The 20,102-nt window shown below is 40.0% G+C and overlaps 2 protein-coding genes across 3 annotated transcripts in view; one reads left to right on the top strand and one right to left on the bottom strand.

Annotated features, from left to right (window-relative positions):
• The window catches only part of Osbpl10 (oxysterol binding protein like 10), a 230,601-nt gene extending 225,837 nt beyond the window's left edge, over positions 1-4,764 (top strand). For both annotated transcript variants that reach the window (XM_090351798.1, XM_090351797.1), the window contains 3 exons: positions 481-663; positions 2,594-2,747; positions 4,285-4,764. In XM_090351798.1, coding sequence (XP_090207924.1) covers positions 481-663; positions 2,594-2,747; positions 4,285-4,329 — 382 coding nt within the window. In that variant the 3' untranslated portion in view covers positions 4,330-4,764. The remainder of the gene's footprint in view (positions 1-480; positions 664-2,593; positions 2,748-4,284) is intronic.
• A 12,519-nt stretch (positions 4,765-17,283) lies between these two features.
• The window catches only part of Stt3b (STT3 oligosaccharyltransferase complex catalytic subunit B), a 73,793-nt gene continuing 70,974 nt past the window's right edge, over positions 17,284-20,102 (bottom strand). The window contains exon 16 of the mRNA XM_090351796.1: positions 17,284-18,799. Within this exon, the coding sequence (XP_090207922.1) occupies positions 18,719-18,799 (81 nt within the window). The 3' untranslated portion in view covers positions 17,284-18,718. The remainder of the gene's footprint in view (positions 18,800-20,102) is intronic.

The following is a 20,102-nucleotide window of genomic DNA, read 5'->3' as shown; positions in this document are numbered from 1 at the left end:
CTCAAGTGGTAGAGCTCTAGCCTTGAGAAAGTCCAAGGACAGTGCTCAGGCCCTGAGCTCAAGCCCAGGACTGGAAAAAAAAAATTGTCACAAACTTTCCTGCTGAGGCTGGCTTTGAACTATGTAGGATCCTTAGATCTCAACCTCCTGAGGAACTAGGAGTACAGGTAGGCCACCCACACCCAACTGACATCTTTTGGTGGTTAAATATGACATTTTGAGATGCGTGATTGATTCTCTACCCAGTGATGTATATCATGTATCTACTGAGTGCTTGCCTCTCAAAGCTAAGATAAACTCGGTTGCTTTCCTGTGTTTAAATGAATCTGCACACTATTCAGCTTGAAACTCTTTTTCCCATATTTTTTTTCTGGGTCAGTAAAACTAGTGTTTGGATCTCTCCTCTCCAAACCCCCTGAAAACCCTCCAACTCCGAAGGCCCTTTTTGTGAGTCTTTCCCTTTGGCTTGGATTTCTTCAGGGTCACGGCAGAGGTAAAGCACTGCCCCACCAACACCATCGTGTGTAAGGCCCACGGGGAATGGAACGGCACCTTGGAGTTCACCTACAGCAATGGGGAGACCAAAGTCATTGACACAACGGCCCTGCCTGTGTACCCAAAGAAGATAAGGCCCCTCGAGAAGCAGGGACCCATGGAGTCCAGGTGGGAACTGGCTCTGGGGTGGGGAGGGGGGTCCATGGCTCGGCTCTACTAGCAGCTGGCTGAGGGAAAGCTTCAATAGCACAGCTGATACAAGTGGACCAGGACCCATATTCTTTGAATCTGGCAGTGCCTCAGTTTCTCGTCTGATAACGTAGCTGTCCAGTGGATCATTTCTACAGTTATTGTAAGCACGGGGCCTTGAATTTTGATTTTTTTTACATTTTTTTGTTTTTATTTTTAATTTTTTATTTATTTATTTATTTTTTTTTTTGCCAGTCCTGGGCTTGAGCTCAGGGACTGAGCTCTGTCCTTCGGATTTCTCAAGGCTGGAGCTCTACCACTTGAGCCTCAGCACCACTTCCGGCTTTTTCCTGTGTATATGGTACCGAGGAATCGAACCCGGGTCTTCGTGCATGCTAGGCAGGCACTCTACCACTAGGCCAAACTCCCGGCCCCTGTTTTTATTTTTTATTAATTACTAGGCAGGTCTCCAGCTCTAGCCTCTGCTGCGTGAGCCACGTCTCTAGCACTTGAGCCACAAGCTCCAAGGACACCTTTTTTTTTTTTTTTTTAATCTTCCACATATATGAGCACATAGTATTTGTGTTTCTATGTTTGTTTGTTAGTAGAATATCTTCCATCTCTACCTATATGGCTACAAATGACAGGATTCCATCCCTTATTGATGGCTGAAGGTTATTTCCTTGGGTAGATCACATTTTTTTTTATACTCATCTGTTGCTGGACGCTTTCCTCTTAAATTAGCTATTAGCATAGTAGAAACAGCCAAAGGCTGTGTAGGAGTCAGACTTGGCTACCTTTTTGTTTTTGTTGCTTTCTTTTTGGGGGGTGTGTGATACTGTGGTTTATACTAGGGTCTAAACTCAAAGCCTCACATTTACTAGGCAAAGTGCCTTATCACTTGAGCCATGTGTCCAGCCCTGTCACATCTGGGTTTCCATCCCAGAGCTCTTGTTGCTGTAATATAGGGTCAGAGTATCACACTCCCTGTTATCTGTTGAGGAGGGAGGGACTCAGTGGGCCTGGAGTGTGACCCTGGTATTGCAACCCCACTGCCCTTCCTTGGCCCGAGGAGGTCACAGTCAAAGCTTCCAGCTGCCCCGTGCCAGCATTATGGGCCCGGATCTAATGACAGAGCCAGGAGAGCAGGCAGGGAGCTGTGGAGTCACAGCTTCTGTTGCTATGGAGGTTGGAAGAACTTGCGTGGCCACCCTGCTTTACCATGGCTGCTGCTCTGCCCTGACCCTTTGGTCGGTGTTTCCTAGAACCATGGATGGCACCTAAGACTGTTAGATGAGGATGCTGCACGGGAGAGGCCAGCGGAGGCCAGCTCTGCTGTGTGTGAGGTGATAGCTTGTGTCCTAAACCCTCTTATGCATGTATGTGCACGTGCTCACACACACCAATACAGACAGGCACTCACACAGATACACAGACACACAGGGACATACATATACCCAACTACACATGCAGAGATATACATAGATAGACCGACGCATACATAGACACACATTCAGATGTGCAGGCCATACACAGATCCATAGACACACAGACGTGCACGCACACACACACACACAGGCGCATAGTCCAGCCATCTTTGTCTCTTCTTCAGTTCTGGGGATCCCTGGCATTGTTCTTCTCTACATGCTAGACTTTGGGCAAGTCAGTTCCGCCTGCTCCTGTGACTCATTTCTGTCAGATGCAGACAACCGTGGGGCATGGCGCTGCGGGGTGTGGGGTTGGAGGAGCTGATGGGGAAGCAGGTGGTCCAGGCAGCTGGCCTCCCTCCCAGCCCTCAGCCCTGAGGAAGGCTGCCACAGGGTCTTGATCTCATGCTCTGCTCTGCTCTGGCAGCTACATCCCCACTGGTGGCTCCGCTGATGGTTTCCCTTCCCCTCTGTATCCCCAGGAACCTCTGGCAGGAGGTGACCCGAAACCTACGACTAGGGGACATAGAGGCTGCCACGGAGCAGAAGCGGCGCCTGGAGGAGAAGCAACGTGCGGAGGAGCGGAAGCGGGAGAGCCTGCGGGTGCCCTGGCAGCCCAGATACTTCACCCAGGAGGTGCTGCCACCCACCTGGCCCCGGGGAGGGCCCCGGGCTTCCCCCACTAGCCAGGCAGTTGGACAGATGGGGAAAGAGGGCAGGGAGGTCCTGGGTTGGAGCAGAGGCCATGTGGCATCAGCCTTTCTGGAGCCATGTTCACGGTGTGGGAGCTCTGCCACAGCCGGCCAGCCTGCCCGAGAGGGCACGAGGGGGCTGCAGACCCGAGCACCTCTCCAGATAGACACCGCCCGCTCCCATGAGTCCATTTCCAAATCAGAGCAGAACACGGCATAAAGGCAAGGCCTCCACAGCCCATCTCCATGCCAGGGGGCTCTCGGGGAGTTGGGCCTTTTGGGGCCTCCTGGGCAGCCATATCGGGGCTGCTCAGACTCCTCCGTCCCAAGTGCTGTTGCCCCTGAGCAAGTGATAGCAGAGCAGAAGAAACCTCCCCGCGGCTCTTCTATTGGACAACGGGGCGGGCACCGAGCAGGGGCCCACTGTGGCCCTTTACGTCCAGGAAGGCACTGGGAGGCATTCCCGGGGTAGAGCAGGAAGAAACATAGCAGCTCTTTCTGCAGCAGAGCCTAGTGCAGTTCCCAGGAGGGTGGGAGCGGGGCCTGAGAGCCTGTGTCTGGGGGGGAGGGAGGGAGGAGGGAAATAATGCCATTCATTGCCAAGCTAGTGAGCTTTCATAAAGAGCCAGGAATCTGGATTTTTTTTCCCCCCTGAGCAATCTGATATATGCATGATGTCAAGGGATGAATACTAATTAATAGCTGGTCAGACGGTTTCTGTGGGTCTTCAGCTCAGATCTGCTACTCTAGCTGTGAAGCTCGCAGCAGAGTACCCCGGGGGGGGGAGGGGGGTGAGCTAGAAGCCCAGTGTCCCGCGGAGTCAGGACCTGAGGCATAGCAGATCTTTTCAGATCTGGTCCCTGGTTCAGACAGCAAAGCCGCCTTTAATTAAGGGTCACTGCGTGGGGATTGCAGGGGGCAATCCTCAAGAATCCTTCCATGAGGCAGCACTTGTCTCTCCAGGACAGCTATTTTCCTAAGCCTCTATGGAAAATTGTTTGTTCGTTACAGAACTGCTGTGGGCAGGAAGAAGCTATTACCTAATACTTGAACACTAGTATCTCTGCTTTAGCGCCAGGTCTACAGGCCATTTTGAGTCGCCTGACAGTGTTCTGTTTCCTGCTGGAGTAAGCGCCCCCCATTCCACACAGGAGACATACCCTTCCTTGCCTTTTCTTTTACCTGTCCATTTATCCAGCCACCACTTCCTCTCTCATCCAACTACTGTCTCCAGGGGTTGATGAAAATCACCAAGTCCCCTTTTATTATTTTTCTCTTGAAAGAATAAGCTAGAAGATGTTCTGCAGTCAGTCAGGCTGAGGCTGGGCAGTGAGGCCACCAGTGCGGTTTGGCTGTGAACATGGCAGGTAGATTCCAGGGCTTGCGCTGTAGCCTCTGCTTATTAGAGGTGGGGTTGGAGCCAAATCCTCCCTGTTTCTTTGCTGTGAGGTCTCCAGGTAATTCTTCACATGTCTTTTCAGGGCGATGGCTGGGTTTACCTCAACCCCCTCTGGAAGGCACACTGATGAAGAGGCAGTGCGTGGCTTTCCTGCACAACCCTGTTTTTGTAGAAATTAAAGTGGTACGGTCCTGCGGTTCTGTTGGCCTTCACTGGGACCTCTTGTGAGTGCTGGGAGAAACGGGAACAGCAAAATGGTATACTGTGAAAAACGCACCTGCAGACTCTGCTGGAGGACTGAATGTATGCGAGCGCTCCCCGGGACGTGTCCAGTGTTCACACGCGACACAATGGACGCACGTGTCAGTGTTGTCACACACGTGAATACTGTGCTTGTCAAGGTTTAATGGGTAATCCGTGAGCTCCTTTTTTTAATCAATGAAGGGTGACTTTTTTCTATTTTTCACTTGCCAAACAACAACAAAAACACTAACAAAACATTTTACACTTACAAAGAGGTTCTCACTTAGTCAATTCCCGTCACCATGAAGAGCATGGCCCAGTTGATCCTGGTCAGAGTTGGAGGCTGTCATCTCTTTAACTGTTGTGATTATCCCCCGTCCACCTCTGTTGTTGGTCCACCCCAGGAAAGAGAAGCAGCCCGTAGCGTGGATAAGGTGGAGAGGAAGCAGTTGAAGGTGGCTGCTGGAGCCTCCCCGGATGGAGCAGCTCCAAGTTTTCTTTCCCATCCTGTGACAGTCCTGCTCGTGCAGCGTGAATCTTACATTCTTTACAAGCTGCTTCTTTGACTGCAGAAAACAGAGCCTATGGAGACTTCACTACTTTTACGATGAAAAACCAAAAAGGGCTTTAGAAGTTAAATTCACGCATGCACACACAAACATGCACACACCGCCACTTCATTCTTGTGTCTTGTTTGGGGAAAGAAAATGATTTCCTGTGGATTGCATTTTTTGTTTTTTAAATGTATCTCTCTGATTTGATTCAAACTCTGCAAGAAAGCCACTGGGGTTAAAGCCCCCATAAAACCTGCATTAGCGTCTGTCCCCTGGCTTCAGTCCTCGGCCATCACAAATGAGGTCAGACATGACCCAACAAAAAGGAAAAAAATGGCTTTTGCTCAATGCTTATTTTTTACTGTGCCACTCCAATGATACTTAACAAAAATCCAGTAGCATGAATGCTTCTCTGTAGTTATACTAATTTTGTGCCTTTTGTCTGCTTTCTTAAGACCAATTGTTCACTCTTTGTAGATATTAGACAAATATATTTCGATTAAATATTATACTCTTCTGTGTATGTGTTTTGTTTTTCTTTAGGGATTCAGAAGTTCTGATGGGTTGATGGGGGATGAGCTCGTCTCTGGGTTAGATGCTGCTATCATGTAACTGTCCCATCTGCATCAAACTCTTTTCAACACAGTTTAAAAAAACCTACAGGACAAAAACTTATGAAGGATAATTTTTGACAAGTTCATTTGAAGTTCAGTGAACTTTTTGTGAGGGGCCGAATTGCAGGAAGTTACACTATAAGCTCCTTTAGAACCAGTCTTGAAACTGATGGGAAGAAAGTGTTTGAAAATACTTCCTTTCTCTGGACAAATGATACTTTGAGGGGCCAGAGGAATCTTCCAGAAGACAAAGTAATCACGATGGTGCTTTTAGATTTTCCCCATCTTGCTACAAAAATAAACCACCTGGGAAATAAACAAGCTTTGCTTTTCAAGTATGGTGGCTATATTTTGCCTTCTTGAAATTTTTAAAAATACTTGATTTGTATAAAACATATAGAGCTCAAAAGATAATTGCGCAGCCTTGTATTCACTGCTGAAATAATGGAATCTAAGTTTACAGTGCCTTAAAACCACCACCCACACACACTTGTAAATTTCTCCATGCTCCCATGCAGTCACTGACCAATTATCATCTGCCTGAGTTTTACTGGATAGACTGTGTATGTTTGTAAGTAGAATCCGGGGTTTGAGCTGTTTGGACACATTGTACAAATAGTCATAGTTTTCTCATTTAAGCCAGTATTTTTCCCATGTCATGAGTTGTTTTAATCATTTTTCTTAAGTTCTCCTTGTTTAAATTTTTATTGTTTTATATATATATATAACAAAATAACCAGTTTCACTTCTTAAAATGTGCAGTTCAATAGCATTAATGCATATTTGCATTCTTATGCAACCATCCACCTACCTCCAGAATATATGCATCTTCTCAAACTAAAACTCCGTGCATATTAAAGAATAATTCTGCACTCCCTGCTGAGGATTTTGACTGTTCCTGGTACCTTAGACTTTCTACACTAGATTCTTCCATGTGGGTGCCTGTATCATTCTCCTTCCTTTTTTAATGGCTCATTTACTAACCCACGGGGATACAAGTATTTGCACGTCCCTTCTTCCCTGTTACATACCCAGAAGGAGAATTGCTGAGTCATGTGAAAGTTCTAGAAGTTTTAAAGAACTGCCATTGTTTCGCACAATAGCTGGTTACATAATTTTGCAACCAGGAAGGCAGAGTCCCGTTTCTCCACGCACTCAATACTTTCAAAATTTTAAAATGCAATTTCATTGTAGTCTGGATTTGCATGTGTACCAGTGAAGCATATTTGTCTATCTTCCCTGGCAAAATGTCTTTTTTCTGGATTTTTTTTTTCTTCCTGAAATTGAGACCCCAACGCCTTGGTTATCAAGGCTTTTGCTCATTAGCTGGCACTCTACCTCCTGAGCCATGCCTCTCACAGCTATAAATCTTAATCTTTTATGAAACATATGGCTTGTTGAGTATTTTCTTTTTCAGGGCAGATGTTCTTTTTGGTGGTGTTGCTGGCCCAAGGGCCTCCTACATTCTCCACAAGTACTTTATCATTACACTATAGCATTATAACTTTATTTCATACAGGAAAGTAATTTTTTACAACCTGTGGTTTAAATGTCATATCTAAGAAATCACATCACCAATTCTAGTGTCATGCCTCTGCACCATTTTTATTTTTTGTGTGCCTTCATTTGTGTGGAGACATGCAGTCTTCCCAGTAGCATTTATTAAGACTGTCCCCACTGGTGACCTTGGCATCACCTTGCTGGACCTCATGCGGCTATCTACTTGTTTACTTCAGGGCTCTCTATTCCATGGTCTGTATTTATGCCACCATTGCTGTTTTGATAACTGCAGATTCTAATATGAGATCAGCATCATGAGAGATCCTTTTCTTAGATTGGTTTGCTTAATTTAGTCTTGTGTAAATTCTAGGATGGAATTTTATGTGTATGGGTTTATCGACAGGGATTCTAACCTGTATATTGGTTATATTGTATATTGTGTTGTATTGAACACAAAAGTTTTTCCTTATTCTGTCTTAAATGTCTTTTGGCAATGTTTTGTAGTTTTCTGAATATAGACCATCTTTACCTTGTTTATTCTTAGGTGTTTTACTTTTTGACACTTTGAAATACTGAAATACCTGCAATCCTAGCTACTCAGGAGGTTGAGACCGGGGGATCAAGGTTCAAAGCCAGCCTGGGCACAAAAGGGCCTGAGACTCTTATCTCCAATTAACCTCTAAAAAATGAGAAGTGGGACTCAAGGGTAGTAACCTTGAGCTGAAGAGCTCAGGGACAACACCCAGGCCCCAGGGGTAGGGTGATAGCCTTGAGCTGAAGAACTCAGGGACCGTGCCCAGGCTGAGTTCAAACCTCATGATCCACCAGGAAAAAAAAAAAAAATTCAGTGTGGGATTATTGTTGGGCTTTGTATGGGTTGACTATATATCCTGTAATGTTGGGATTATGGGTTTTCTAGATAAGGCCATGTCATTTGTCTGGAGTTTTACTTATAGCTTAGACACCTTTTATTTCTAGTTCTGGACTAAATGCCCTGCATTGAATGTTGAGGGAAGCAGAACCAAGTACTTTTGTCTTCTTGTTCCTAAACTTAGTTTTGGCCTTTGTTGCTGAAGGTTTCTCATGGATTTTAGTCTTTCCTGGAAAGGTATTCTTTTCATGCAGCTGATCAGGTGGCTTGAGTTTACCTCTCTGTGTCATGATTTGAATATTACGTTGTTGAATTCCCACTTGAAGGTCTAAATTTCTTGTAATAGGCTGTGGAATCTGCTTTCCTAGTGTTTTAAGAATTTGTGAGCCAATATTGACACCAGATGCTCATCTCTTTTCTCACTGCAGTATTTTGTTTTGCCTATTTTTCTGAGATTCACTCTTGGTTATATTTCTAGGAATCTGTTCAGCTTCAGAGGTGTACGGGGATTCTCTCGTTCATACTGATCCTAAACAGTACTCATAATAATCCTGTTTACTTTTGTAGAACTGGCAATATTCTATTTCAGATTTTACAATTTCTTAATTTCTGCTTTGTATTTCCCTCTTGCCGTTTACTTCGCCCCCCCCATCCCTTAAAGTTGTAATTAGGTTGTGATTTGAGGTAATTAAAAATGCAGTTGCTTGCTCTCATTTTTAAAATATGTCATTTATATGATTTTACAAATTTCCTAATTTGTGCATATCCTACTTATCTAGAGAATTCCACGTACATGTGAGATCGAGATCTGTGTTTGCTTGCTGAGTGGTTTCCTTACTGATCATGTCTGATTGAGTCGCTATTAAAAGTAGGTTTTTTAAAACAATCCAGTGCTAATTTTCCCCTTTAATTCTGACAGTTTGCTTGTGTCCTGACACTTATTGGCAGTTTTACATGGCTTGTTACCAACAGCAATCAGTACGAAATTTAGTGGTAAAGCCTAGAAATGTTTGCAGCTTCAAGTTGTATACTGAGTAGTATGGTGAAATATTAGGCTATACCATCAGAGATGCAAACCATCAGTGCTTTTATTTAACCTTTATTCAATAGCCTGATGTTACAACATAAGACACCTTACTTCATTTGGGCATCTCCTACTTTCCCTGCAGACAGGTCTCAATTTTTATAGGCTGTCTCCATATGTTGGTACATTATGCTATAATTCCTGTTTTTGAGAATGTCTTGCTGTACCTAACTTGTAAGTTAAGCAACTGTGGATCTATATGGACAAGATTATAGGCATTCCCAATGGGGGTATCAGAATGGACATGTATGCTTCTTTTCAATTTCTTTTACAAGTAATCTATCTTGCAGACAGCAAGTATTTGTATCTTAAATTTTTTTGTTTTAGGGAATCCTATCCATTTATAAAGAAATTACTCATAAAGACTTGATTTTCCCTTTTTCTTATCGCTTATATAAGGTGTTATTTCCCCCCCCTACTGTCTTTTCTGTTAGATTTGCCACATAGTTGATCAGTGCAAACATTTCTATATGGCAAACCTATTTTTCTGTAGCTGTATTTTAAACTTGCCAGTTTAAATTGTATACAAAAGCTTGTTCTCTATGGCTGTAACTATGAGGTTTATACTTTCATGCCTTTCTCTTTTAAAACCTGCAAGACTACTAAGGAGTCCAAATTATTATTTTGGCTAGTCCTGGGGCTTGAACTCAGGGCCTAGGCACTGTGCTTGGACTTTCTCAAGGCCAGCACTCCATCATTTGAGCCACAGCACCACTGTGGCTTTTCCTGTGTATGTGGTACCAAGAAACAAAACCCAGGGGTTTCATGCATGCTAGGCACTCTACCATTAGGCCACCCTCCCAGCCTCAACCCATTCTTTCTTCCTATTTTGTGTCTGCTGTTGAACACGAGTTTTGAAATTTCACTTTAAATTTCTTTTTCTCCTTGGTAACCTGTTTTCCTTTAGTTCTTCTGAGCATAAAGTTCTAGTAATTAGACCTGATACATCTGAAGCTCATTTCAAGGGACATTTTCTTCATCTGAATGGGCTGTATTTTGGGGGGATCTTGAAAAGTTGTGAAGTTGCCAGCTTCCTAAAGATTCCCTATTTGACCTCTCAAAAATAAAAGCAGGTCTGTGAAAAAACAGCCACTCTCCTCACATTGTATGGTGGCTCCATGCCAGGGAAGCCCTTCACTAATGAGGAGACTGTCCTCTAATCCCTGAAGGGCATTGCCTGGTTTGTCACCCCTGGGACTTTGAGCTGTTTAGGATCTCCCTTTGCACAAAGATGCTTTTTTTTTTTTTTTTTGCCAGTCCTGGGCTTGAGCTCAGGGTCTGAGCACTGTCCTTGGACTTTCTCAAGGCTAGAGCTCTACCACTTGAGCCTCAGCACCACTTCTGGCTTTTTTCTATGTATGTGGTACCAGAGGAATCGAACCCAGGTCTTCATGCATGCTAGGCAAGCACTTTAACCACTAGGCCAAACTCCCGGCCCACAAAGATGCTTTTGAATGTTTTTTTCCCCATGGTATAGCTCCACATCATTCTCAAGACCTTTACTGTGCAACTCTATTATACTCTTTTACCCACAATTTGTCTGACATGGCTCTGGGTCTCTCGAATGATACCTGAAGTTTTCCTAAGCACTACTTACCGCTATGCCAGACATCTCTCTGTAATAGTTTATCCCAGGTTCCTAGGCAGTCTCCATCTTACTCATTCCTTCTTTTTTCTTAGTACACGGTATAATCCAGTAACAGTGCCAAAAAAGTAAAATGATTTGAAAGCATAAACATGTAACCAATGATCCAATGCAAAATGTGCAACACTACCCTAACTTCCCATTCTCAAATAGAGCCCTCATTTCCTGCCTTCCCTCAGCGGAGCACTATTCCAGTCCTGCAGACACCTTCTTCCTTAGGTCCTATGCATACAACCAGAAGCACATTCTAGTTTTGTCTGTTTTTAGACTAAGTAATACTAAATCCCTTTTATCTGGTTCAATAGCTCACACTGTTCTTAAGTTGGCCTTGATGTTCCTTTTAAAGGAACATCTTTCTCTGTGGTAGGATTGCTAGGATAAGGTGCTAGGATTGCACCTTCAGATGCACAAATGCCTGCTATTCAGATGATATTTTTGAACAGTTTACAGGATCAAAAATGTATTAGCTTCCCCTCTCTCTAGTATTTTAATTGACTCAATGGGTAGTATGTTCATGCTTATAAATTTGCTTGGCATTTTGTTCTATGAAGTGCTATAATAATCATTTTTGTGTCATCCTAAGAGTTCCTTATATATTGTGGATATTAGTTGCCAGTGACAGGTTAGATGACAATATATTCTCCTTTTTCCTAGATACACTGAGGTTCAAGAGTCACGGGATGGTGCGCTATATTAATTTAAGGCCACATACAGATTAGTAGAAGAGAAAACAGAAATAAACCACCCAGTTTTGATCAGTTTTCTACATATGTACAGTGAACTATGGGATGGTATAGTTTTTAAGCAAATGGTATTGGATCGACTGAGGAAGGAGAGCACTGCACACTCTAACAAAATTCAATACAATACACACGTGTGAGAGGAGAGTTTTCCCCACTGACAGGTTCTCGATAACCATAGCTTTAATTTTCCATGAAGAAAGGGAAGTAAAGCCTGATTAGTACCCACCTTTATGTTAGCTAATATAGTTTAAAAAAAACCTATAAAGGGGTAGCCAGGCACAGTGGCTTACAGTTGTAATCCTAGTTACTCAGGAGGCTGAGATCTGAGTACCAAAGCTAGCCCAGGCACAAAAGGACCTGAGACTCTTATCTCCATCTAACCTCCAAAAAACAGGAAGTGGGGCTTGGCTCAAAGGTAGGGCCATAGCCTTGAGCTGAAAAGCACCCAGACCGAGCTCAAGCCCCATGATTCATAAAAATATAAATAAATATATATATATGGTTATAACTTTAAATTTCTCCTTAATCAGGAAATAGGCCTGATCCTCTGGTCGCTATTAATCTTACTTTGTCAAAGGAGGAATACATGATTCACCTAGATTAACAGCACAATGCAATGAAATTACAAGAGAACACTTCTGCATATGACCTTGTGTTTTCAGTTTTAGATTCAAGTTTACCACAGCTTATTTCAGGAAGGCCAACACGTGATATTTAAATCAAAATAACCTGCAAAGGTAGTTCTAAGATTGAGAAATACAATTCCCTAAACCAGGAAAACGCCCAATTTTCTAACTTTAGAATTAGGATTGGCAATGTCTAATAAATAGCAGCATACTGGAGATTAACTGCCATGTATGTCCTAGTATATGAAAGATTGTTTCTAGTGTTAATAATGCATGACAGCATGAAAACAATCACCAAACCAAAATAAAGGGATGGAAATTCTGATGTCTAGCACTTAAGGTAATTTTCCTTTGGGAAGGAGACAGCAGCTAAATAGTAATAACTTTATAGGAGTAAGATCTGCTTTTGCATGAGCTCCTGGGATAATTTCAGCCTGGGAAAAAGAATGGAACACTAGCTCTGTTTACAACATCTACTCTTTAAAGTACATTAAGATAATTCTGGTTTGTTTGTTTCCTTGGGCATCTGACATATACAAAAGAGATATCTGACATATATAAAAGAGAATCTAAAGTAAAAAAACATAATTTAGTGCACAAAACTCTTCCCCCATGAGGTAAGACCACAACTGAGACCAGAAAGAAAACTGCAACAGGAACAAGACTCACTGAAATGTTTTCAATTCTAGTATTCAACGTAATACAGATCCAAGAAAGGCAATATAAAAAGCAAAGCCTATGTTTAATTAGTATCAGAGGAGAGTTATTGAACTTTAAAAAAGGCTGATGAAAACCATGTCACAAGGCTGATCAAAAATTCAAAGTAGGTTATGGAATGGATGAAAAAGGCAAACACCACATGAAAGCTGTGTAAACTTATTTTAACAATGCCTGATAAGTCTATAAAACTGACATACCAATAAGAATTTCCAAATGGACATTCAATAATACAGAATTAAAACATGGAAGAAAAAAATTCACAATTCATGGAGAAACCTAGAAATCTATAAAAGTATACAACTTTTAACAAATCCTTAGTTAAAAAAAAAAATGGTTATAAAGACTGAAACATCCCCAGTGGCCGGAAGAACACACACTGCTTTCAAAAGGCATACTAGGTACTTTTTAATTAATAATGTTAGAGTTTATGACAATCATCTTTCTCCTCCTTTTCCCCTTTCTGTCTTCTTCTAGTTTTCCCTAATTGAACTCAAGGCTTGAACTAAAATTTGCCAGGGCAATCTCTCTACCTTAATATATATTTTAAGGTATATCCTATGTCCCTGAAACATAACACTGCCAAAATACACTCAAAGCACTGATCTACATGCATGTAAATTGAAAGTCTAAATGGTTTCAATAGTAATTTCTACCTATCGTTATTCTAGGAATACACATTTAGTTTAACACTGCAAACAGAGTTTATGTTAATAAATTAAGGAGAAAAATAGACATCAAGGAAGAAAAAACCTTGAGAAAACCTATTCATGATTAAAAATGACAAAGCAGAAACACAATGCTTTAAATTGATCAAAGCTATTTCAGAAAAGGTACAGCAAACACAATGAACAGCGAAGCAAAACTTTCCTTGTGAGACAAGAATAGTGCAGAGTGCCTTTTCTATATAGCAACAGACTGCATATCTATGTGTTAGTGCAAAAGAGCAAGAAAATTTATAAGCCAATTAAAGAGAAAAATAAAGCTCATGACTATATATTCACAACAAATTATCTTATAAACTGTTAGACTGAGTTTCACAAAATATATTTCAATATATTAAAAAAACAATAAAAATTTTCAAAGAGTATCCAAAACTAGTATTAGGTAACAGAAGTTATGAAAATGTGTAGGCTCTTAAAAAATTATGAAACAGATAACTTTTAAAAATGAATGTAAGTGTTCTATTCATAGTCTTTTGTGAATCATTGCCTTTTTGTTTAAAAAAGATGGCCTATTTTGAGCCTTTGTATAGGTACATTCCTGTTTTTGTGACAAAAGAAAAACTTTAAAACTGTCCCAAACAGAAAAAATAATGGCTATCAGAAGTATGTTTTGTTTTAGTGTGAGTTACCGTTACTGTATTTGTTTATTGTAAAGGTGGACATTTAGCGTTCAGTGCAGTTTTCAATAAAAAGTAATTAAAATTTGTAAAAAATAAAAATAAAAATAAAAATGAATGTAAGGATATACCATGCTCGTAGACCGAATTCTCAGAATTCAGTATTTTAAAGGGTTTTATAAATAGAACTTATATTAAAAAAAAATAAGGTACTATAAATAGCCAAGAAAAGATGAGAACTCTACAACAATGTTATACTATGCCAATCTTCTAAGACCTCTGGCATCTAACAAAGTTTATAAAATCAGATTTGTTGCTAAAATAGTACTCCAGAGCTTTAAAAACAATGGTCTTTTTCAATAAATGGTGCTGGAATAAGCAAACATATGTCAACCACAACAAACCCAAAACTAAAAGCAATTTAAACTACACTCAACAAATTCTAGGTGGAGTGTAAAATGAAATGTTAAGAGTAAAACAACGTATTTTTTGGAAAACAGATTGGCTGCATGGATTTCAATTAAGATTTCTTTTTAAACAAGGCATAGAATACCGCATATTAAGAGACTGTAATAGGGTAATTCCTAGGCAATTTACAACACAAATGCCAAACTCCCACAAATTATAAAAGCAATTTTTTGTTTGTTTGTTTTGAACTCTGGGCCTGGGCGCTGTCCCTGAGCTCTTCAGTTCAAGGCTACTACTGTCCTACTCCTTAAGCCACAGGGCCAAGTCCAGTTTTCTAGTTAATTGGAGATAAGAGTCTCACAGACTTTTGTGCAGGAGCTGGCACTGAAGCGCAATCCTCAGATCTCAGCCTCCTGTAATCCTACTATTACAGGTATGAGCCACTGGCGCCTGGCTAAAAACAATAAAAACTTTTCTTTTAAAGCCATACACTATAATCAATACCTTGGAAAAGGGGGGTTTTCAAATTGCCTATTCCATTAATAACCTGTAAAGGGCAAACTAAACAAAATCATGAATTATTCACTACCCAGAAAGACAAAAAACAGAATGGAGGTGCACAGCTATAAATCCCTGTACTCAGGAAGCTGAATCAGAATTGCAAGTTCAAGGTCAGTTTAAGCTACCTTGTGAGACCTTGTCTTAAAAATAAACAGAAAATGAAAAGGCTAAAGAGAATGTACAATATATCTATCTGGCAATTCTAATTTTAGATAATTACAAAGATAGCATGCATATAAATACCAAGAAGATGTAAAAATATTTTTAGTCTTACTTACAATGTTCCCAAACTAGATAATGCAAACATAGATCAGAACAGAATGGAAACATGTAAGAGTAAAGATATAATGAAACATCAAAGAAAAATGAGTGTAAATGAATTTATGGCATAGATCCAAATTTTAAGATTGAAAAGTTAATTAAAAAGCAGTAAATAAAAATGTATATCCTGATTCCTACTTATATATTTCAAAGAATAAGTGCAGTAATATATTTAGATACTTACATGTAAAATCATAAATCAAAGTCATTTCCATAAAAGCTAGGAGTGATTGCCTTCTGGAAAGAAATAACAAGACGGACTGTGACTGTATGGGATCACAAGAAAGCTTCTGTGATGCTAGCATTGCTGCAATCTCCTAATCTAGCACACTTTGTGACTACAAAGTGTCTACTTTGTACTTTGTGGTAATTAAATAGGCTGTATATTTTTGATTCTTCGTGCTATATTTCACCAGATACCAGTCTAGATACCACTGACATTTCCTTAGTTTGCTGTTTGCCCAAGATTTTGCCATTGCAATTGCAAACTTCTGTCGAGCTCCACCAAGTTTACCTGCTTCTCTGCCTCCCCAGTTTGAATATTAAGTTTGAATGAAGACGATGTTTTGGCAAAATCCCATTAAGTATCTGTGGTTCCAACAAAATGAGTTCTAGAAATGAGCTACACAACAATGTAGATGAACTTAACATGTCTGAGTTGCATTTCAAAATGGCTATATTGGTAAATATTGCTATGCACATTTAAAACGTTTTTTCTGTGTACTATAGGATACATAGGCAACAGCTCTATGACCAAACTACACGCCCAGCCCTGAAGCAATTGACAGGGGGGAAAAAAAGCAGATTCAAATTTTAGTATCTTAAGGCATTTTGGCTATGGAAACAGCATTAGTCTAAGAGGAAGTCTGTATAATATCTAGTCCTTTGGCCTCTTGGTCATGGCTTAGGAATTTAAGAACATTAAGTGTAAACTCAGGTAAGTTTAACAATGCAATGAAAACTGAATCTGTCTTTGGATCTGCTTTCTCAATGATTTATTTACAAATAATACAAAACACTACAACTGTAAAAGCTATTTTGCCATTTATGACTTGGTTACATTGTTTAAATTCCACTGTGCTGTACAATATTAAGAAAACACAGGGAAGATTATTTTAAGCCAATTATCCTACATTCTAATGTGGTCAAACCATATTCTCATTTTTTTTCTAGAATAAAACCCCAAGTTCTTAAAGTTAAAAAAGAGCACTTACTGAAAAGCTACATTAATCCCAAATCCAATTCTCTAAAATAAAGTGTAGAGTTTTTCCCCCATGAGAAAATCCTGTAATTGAAGAGTTTATTGATGAATTATCAGAACTTTATAAAATTAAGGATTTAAATAACAGATCCTTAAACAGAGAAAATTCCTCTTTGGCTACATTTCTCCTGTTTTTTTCAACACCATGTCAAATATCAAAATCAGATTTCCCATTCTAGGGTAAAAAGGCTAAAGAACATAACTACTTTAAGGTGAACTAAAACTCTGTAAAACTGACCAAGGAAGAATATGTGATTGGTACTGCATCAGTTACTGTATGTAAAAGACAACCCCGAAGCTATAACCCTTTTACAGACAAGGTATCAAGCGGTCCAGGCAGTCACCCAGTCCCCCCACCTCTACCTCCTGAGGAGCTGAGGTAACAGAACCCAGAAAACCAAGTGAGCTTGCTTTTCAAAGTCTTCCTTGAGCCCAGGCTGGCCTTGAACCCCGACCTACTGTCTCTGCTTCCCAAAAGACAACACTTAACACAAAATTTGAATTAATTTTATTTCCCCTAAGCTAATAACTTCTCTGCATTGAATTAAAGCAAAGTAAAATAAAATTCCCCAAATGACAAATTATCAGAAATCCAGATTTAGTTACACTTTATTTGTGAAAATGTTCAGCCATTTTATTGGTCTGTAAAAGAACCATCATCTGGGTCAAAAATGAATTCTATAAATCAAAGAATATTCTACACCTTGAAAAAGAAAATCAGCAGTAACATTCTCACTGAACATGTAATTACACTTTTCTTCATAAAAGGTACGTACTATTCTGTTCTGTACTTCTCCACCCAAAGCAGTGGTGTGTTATGCTTGTTATATATATATAAAAAAAGTTTACATCCTGTGGCAGGAAAAAACCCTTTCTCTTTCACTTTTACTAAACAACTGGAGAAAAATTTTCAAGTCTGTATAAAGTTGTCTATAAGCTGGAAAATGAACATGTTCAATCTCCATTTATATTTTAGTGCATTTTTGACAATTGTCACATTTTTAATAAAAGTAAGAAAATGTATACAGTACTAAAGAGTTTCATCAAATGTTTTAAGGTCTTAAGAATATGGAGCACAGAACGAAAATCACTATGACGAATGGAACTGTTATAAAAATGAGAAAAATGTAGGCAAAGTTTACAAATCCTTTGTCACTTTGAAGACAGACAGAAAATGAACTTTGGATACCTATCCATTTTGAGTGTTTTCCTTAATCTTTTGTGTAGACAGTACTAATCCCAGTACTACAGTACTGAACCCCTTCCTGGTGAGCAACATTCTCTGCGGTTGCCATGATTTCCAAAGGATAGAAATTTAGCCCTTGAATGAACAATGCATGAAATCTCTAAGTACCTGGTGAAAAACAACTGCTAACAGCAGTAATCATGTATCAACAAAAAATCTATTTCAGTCAATTAGCTACTCAAGAGGTCCATCTTCAAAAGGCAGCTTCCTTTAGTAGTAGTAAACAACAGACAATGTACATTTGATGAAACATTCTTTGCACTGGAGAAACATGAAAATAAATATAGTATAACTTTTCTAATACCTCTTTCTCAGACCTGTACTAGTTTATTGGTTCACGCAGCTCTCATTACATTTTGTCTTTTGTATTTTACATATTGCTATTTGGGTAGTTCAAACAAAATGCAGGTCTTCAGTAAAAGAATAAAAACATTAACAAGTATGCATGTGCCAGGGACCAAATTAGAAGGTTCTTTGGTGCAATTTGTCCAAATTCTCAGATTTCAAGGATAATATGTACCAATAAAAAAAAAAATCTGCTGTTGGACATTTATAGCAGTGCTCTGTCCTGCTTCACATTACAAATTGAAAAAACAGTTGTTCTCAATAAGCCAATTTTATTTTTTTAAGTGAGGCAATGCCAGAAAATTTTTGCACATTAACCTGGACCAATGATATATAGCTCTGTACCCTCAGTTGTTGTGAAACACGACGTGAGCTAAAGGCAAAGACCGGTTCTCACAAGGACACTGCTTCAAGTCCGGAGCCAAAACAGTGTGTTTAAACAGTCTTCTTAGATATTTTCTTGCCTTTCCTAAAAACTAGCTTATTTTTAATGTAGCCACGCTTCCTTTTGGTGGTCTAAAAAGAAAACACAACACATGGTGTTAGTTCAGTTTCTTATCTTTAGTTTACTGTGTTATAGTGTTTTAGCTCTGCCTGGGACTAGACTCTGAATTACCTGTTTCAGGCTGAATATACTGAGAAATCTGAGACAAACCTAAGAGCTCTGAGGTTTAAGATGAAAGGAGAGACTACTATCACAGCATTTCCCACCATTCCTTAAAGAATGAATCTCAACTTTACTCCTGACTTCTAAATGCTAGTGGTTGTAATTACTCAAATTTCCAGGAATGATAGAACAGAAACAAGATTAAGGAAATCAGAAAATGGTAATGCCATTGATGGTTTGGGAGTCACTGTACGTTAGAAATGAAAGTTAATTGTGCTATCACTCGGCTTCTTTCTTTTGCTCAAAACCAGCAATCTACCACTTGACCCACAGTACCACAACTGACCTTTTCTGAGTAGTTTATTGTAATCAAGAGTTTCACTAACTTTTCTGCCTAGGCTGACTTCGAACTATGATCCTTATTTATTCAGCCTAATGAATAACTAGAATTATAGGTATGAGCCACCAACGTTAGCCTTTTTTTTTTTTTTTTTTTTTTTTTTGGCCAGTCCTGGGCTTGAACTCAGGGCCTGGGCACTATCCTTGGGCTTTCTAAAGGCTAATAACTTCACCACTTGAGCCACAGCACCGCTTCTGGCTTTTTCTGTGTATGTAGTACCAGGGAATCCAACCCAAAGCTTCATGCTTGCTCGGATAAGCACTCTACTACTAAGCCACACTCCTTGCCCTACTTTTTGCTTTTATTAAGGCAAAAAGTAAAAAAACTTTATGGATGTTATTTTAAAAAACAAAAAGGTTGTTTCCTTAATTATCATGATGTATAAACTTCTAACTAGAAACATCCTTTTCTATGCAATTTCCTAACTTTGCAGCATCACAACTGTGTAAGTATAAAACTGAGCCTTAGAATAATTTCTCCTATGGAGGCTGACCATTCCAGAAAGATATTTTGCAGCTCCTGATTACAATCTCTAATGCGCTATATACGCCACATCTGCAGTGACAGGAGAACTGCGAGAATGACTATTCTATATATAACCTTCTCCCATTAAGTCAAACCAAGTTAGGGAGACAAAAGTAGGGAAAAAGGAGGCTGGGAATTTTGCCTAGTTGTAGAGTGTTTCCCTAGCATGCATGAAGACCTGGGTTCGATTCCTCAATACCACATATACAAAAAAAGCTGGAAGTGGTGCTGTGGCTCAAGTGGTAGAGCTCTAGCCTTGAGAAAACCCAAGGACAGTGCTCAGGCCC

This window comes from Megascapheus bottae, chromosome 18 (assembly GCF_031878675.1).
Source record: "Megascapheus bottae isolate mThoBot1 chromosome 18, mThoBot2.hap1, whole genome shotgun sequence".
Lineage (NCBI taxonomy): Eukaryota > Metazoa > Chordata > Mammalia > Rodentia > Geomyidae > Megascapheus > Megascapheus bottae.
The sequence above is the reverse complement of the archived record's forward strand: the minus strand, read 5'-3'. Positions and strand labels throughout refer to the sequence as shown.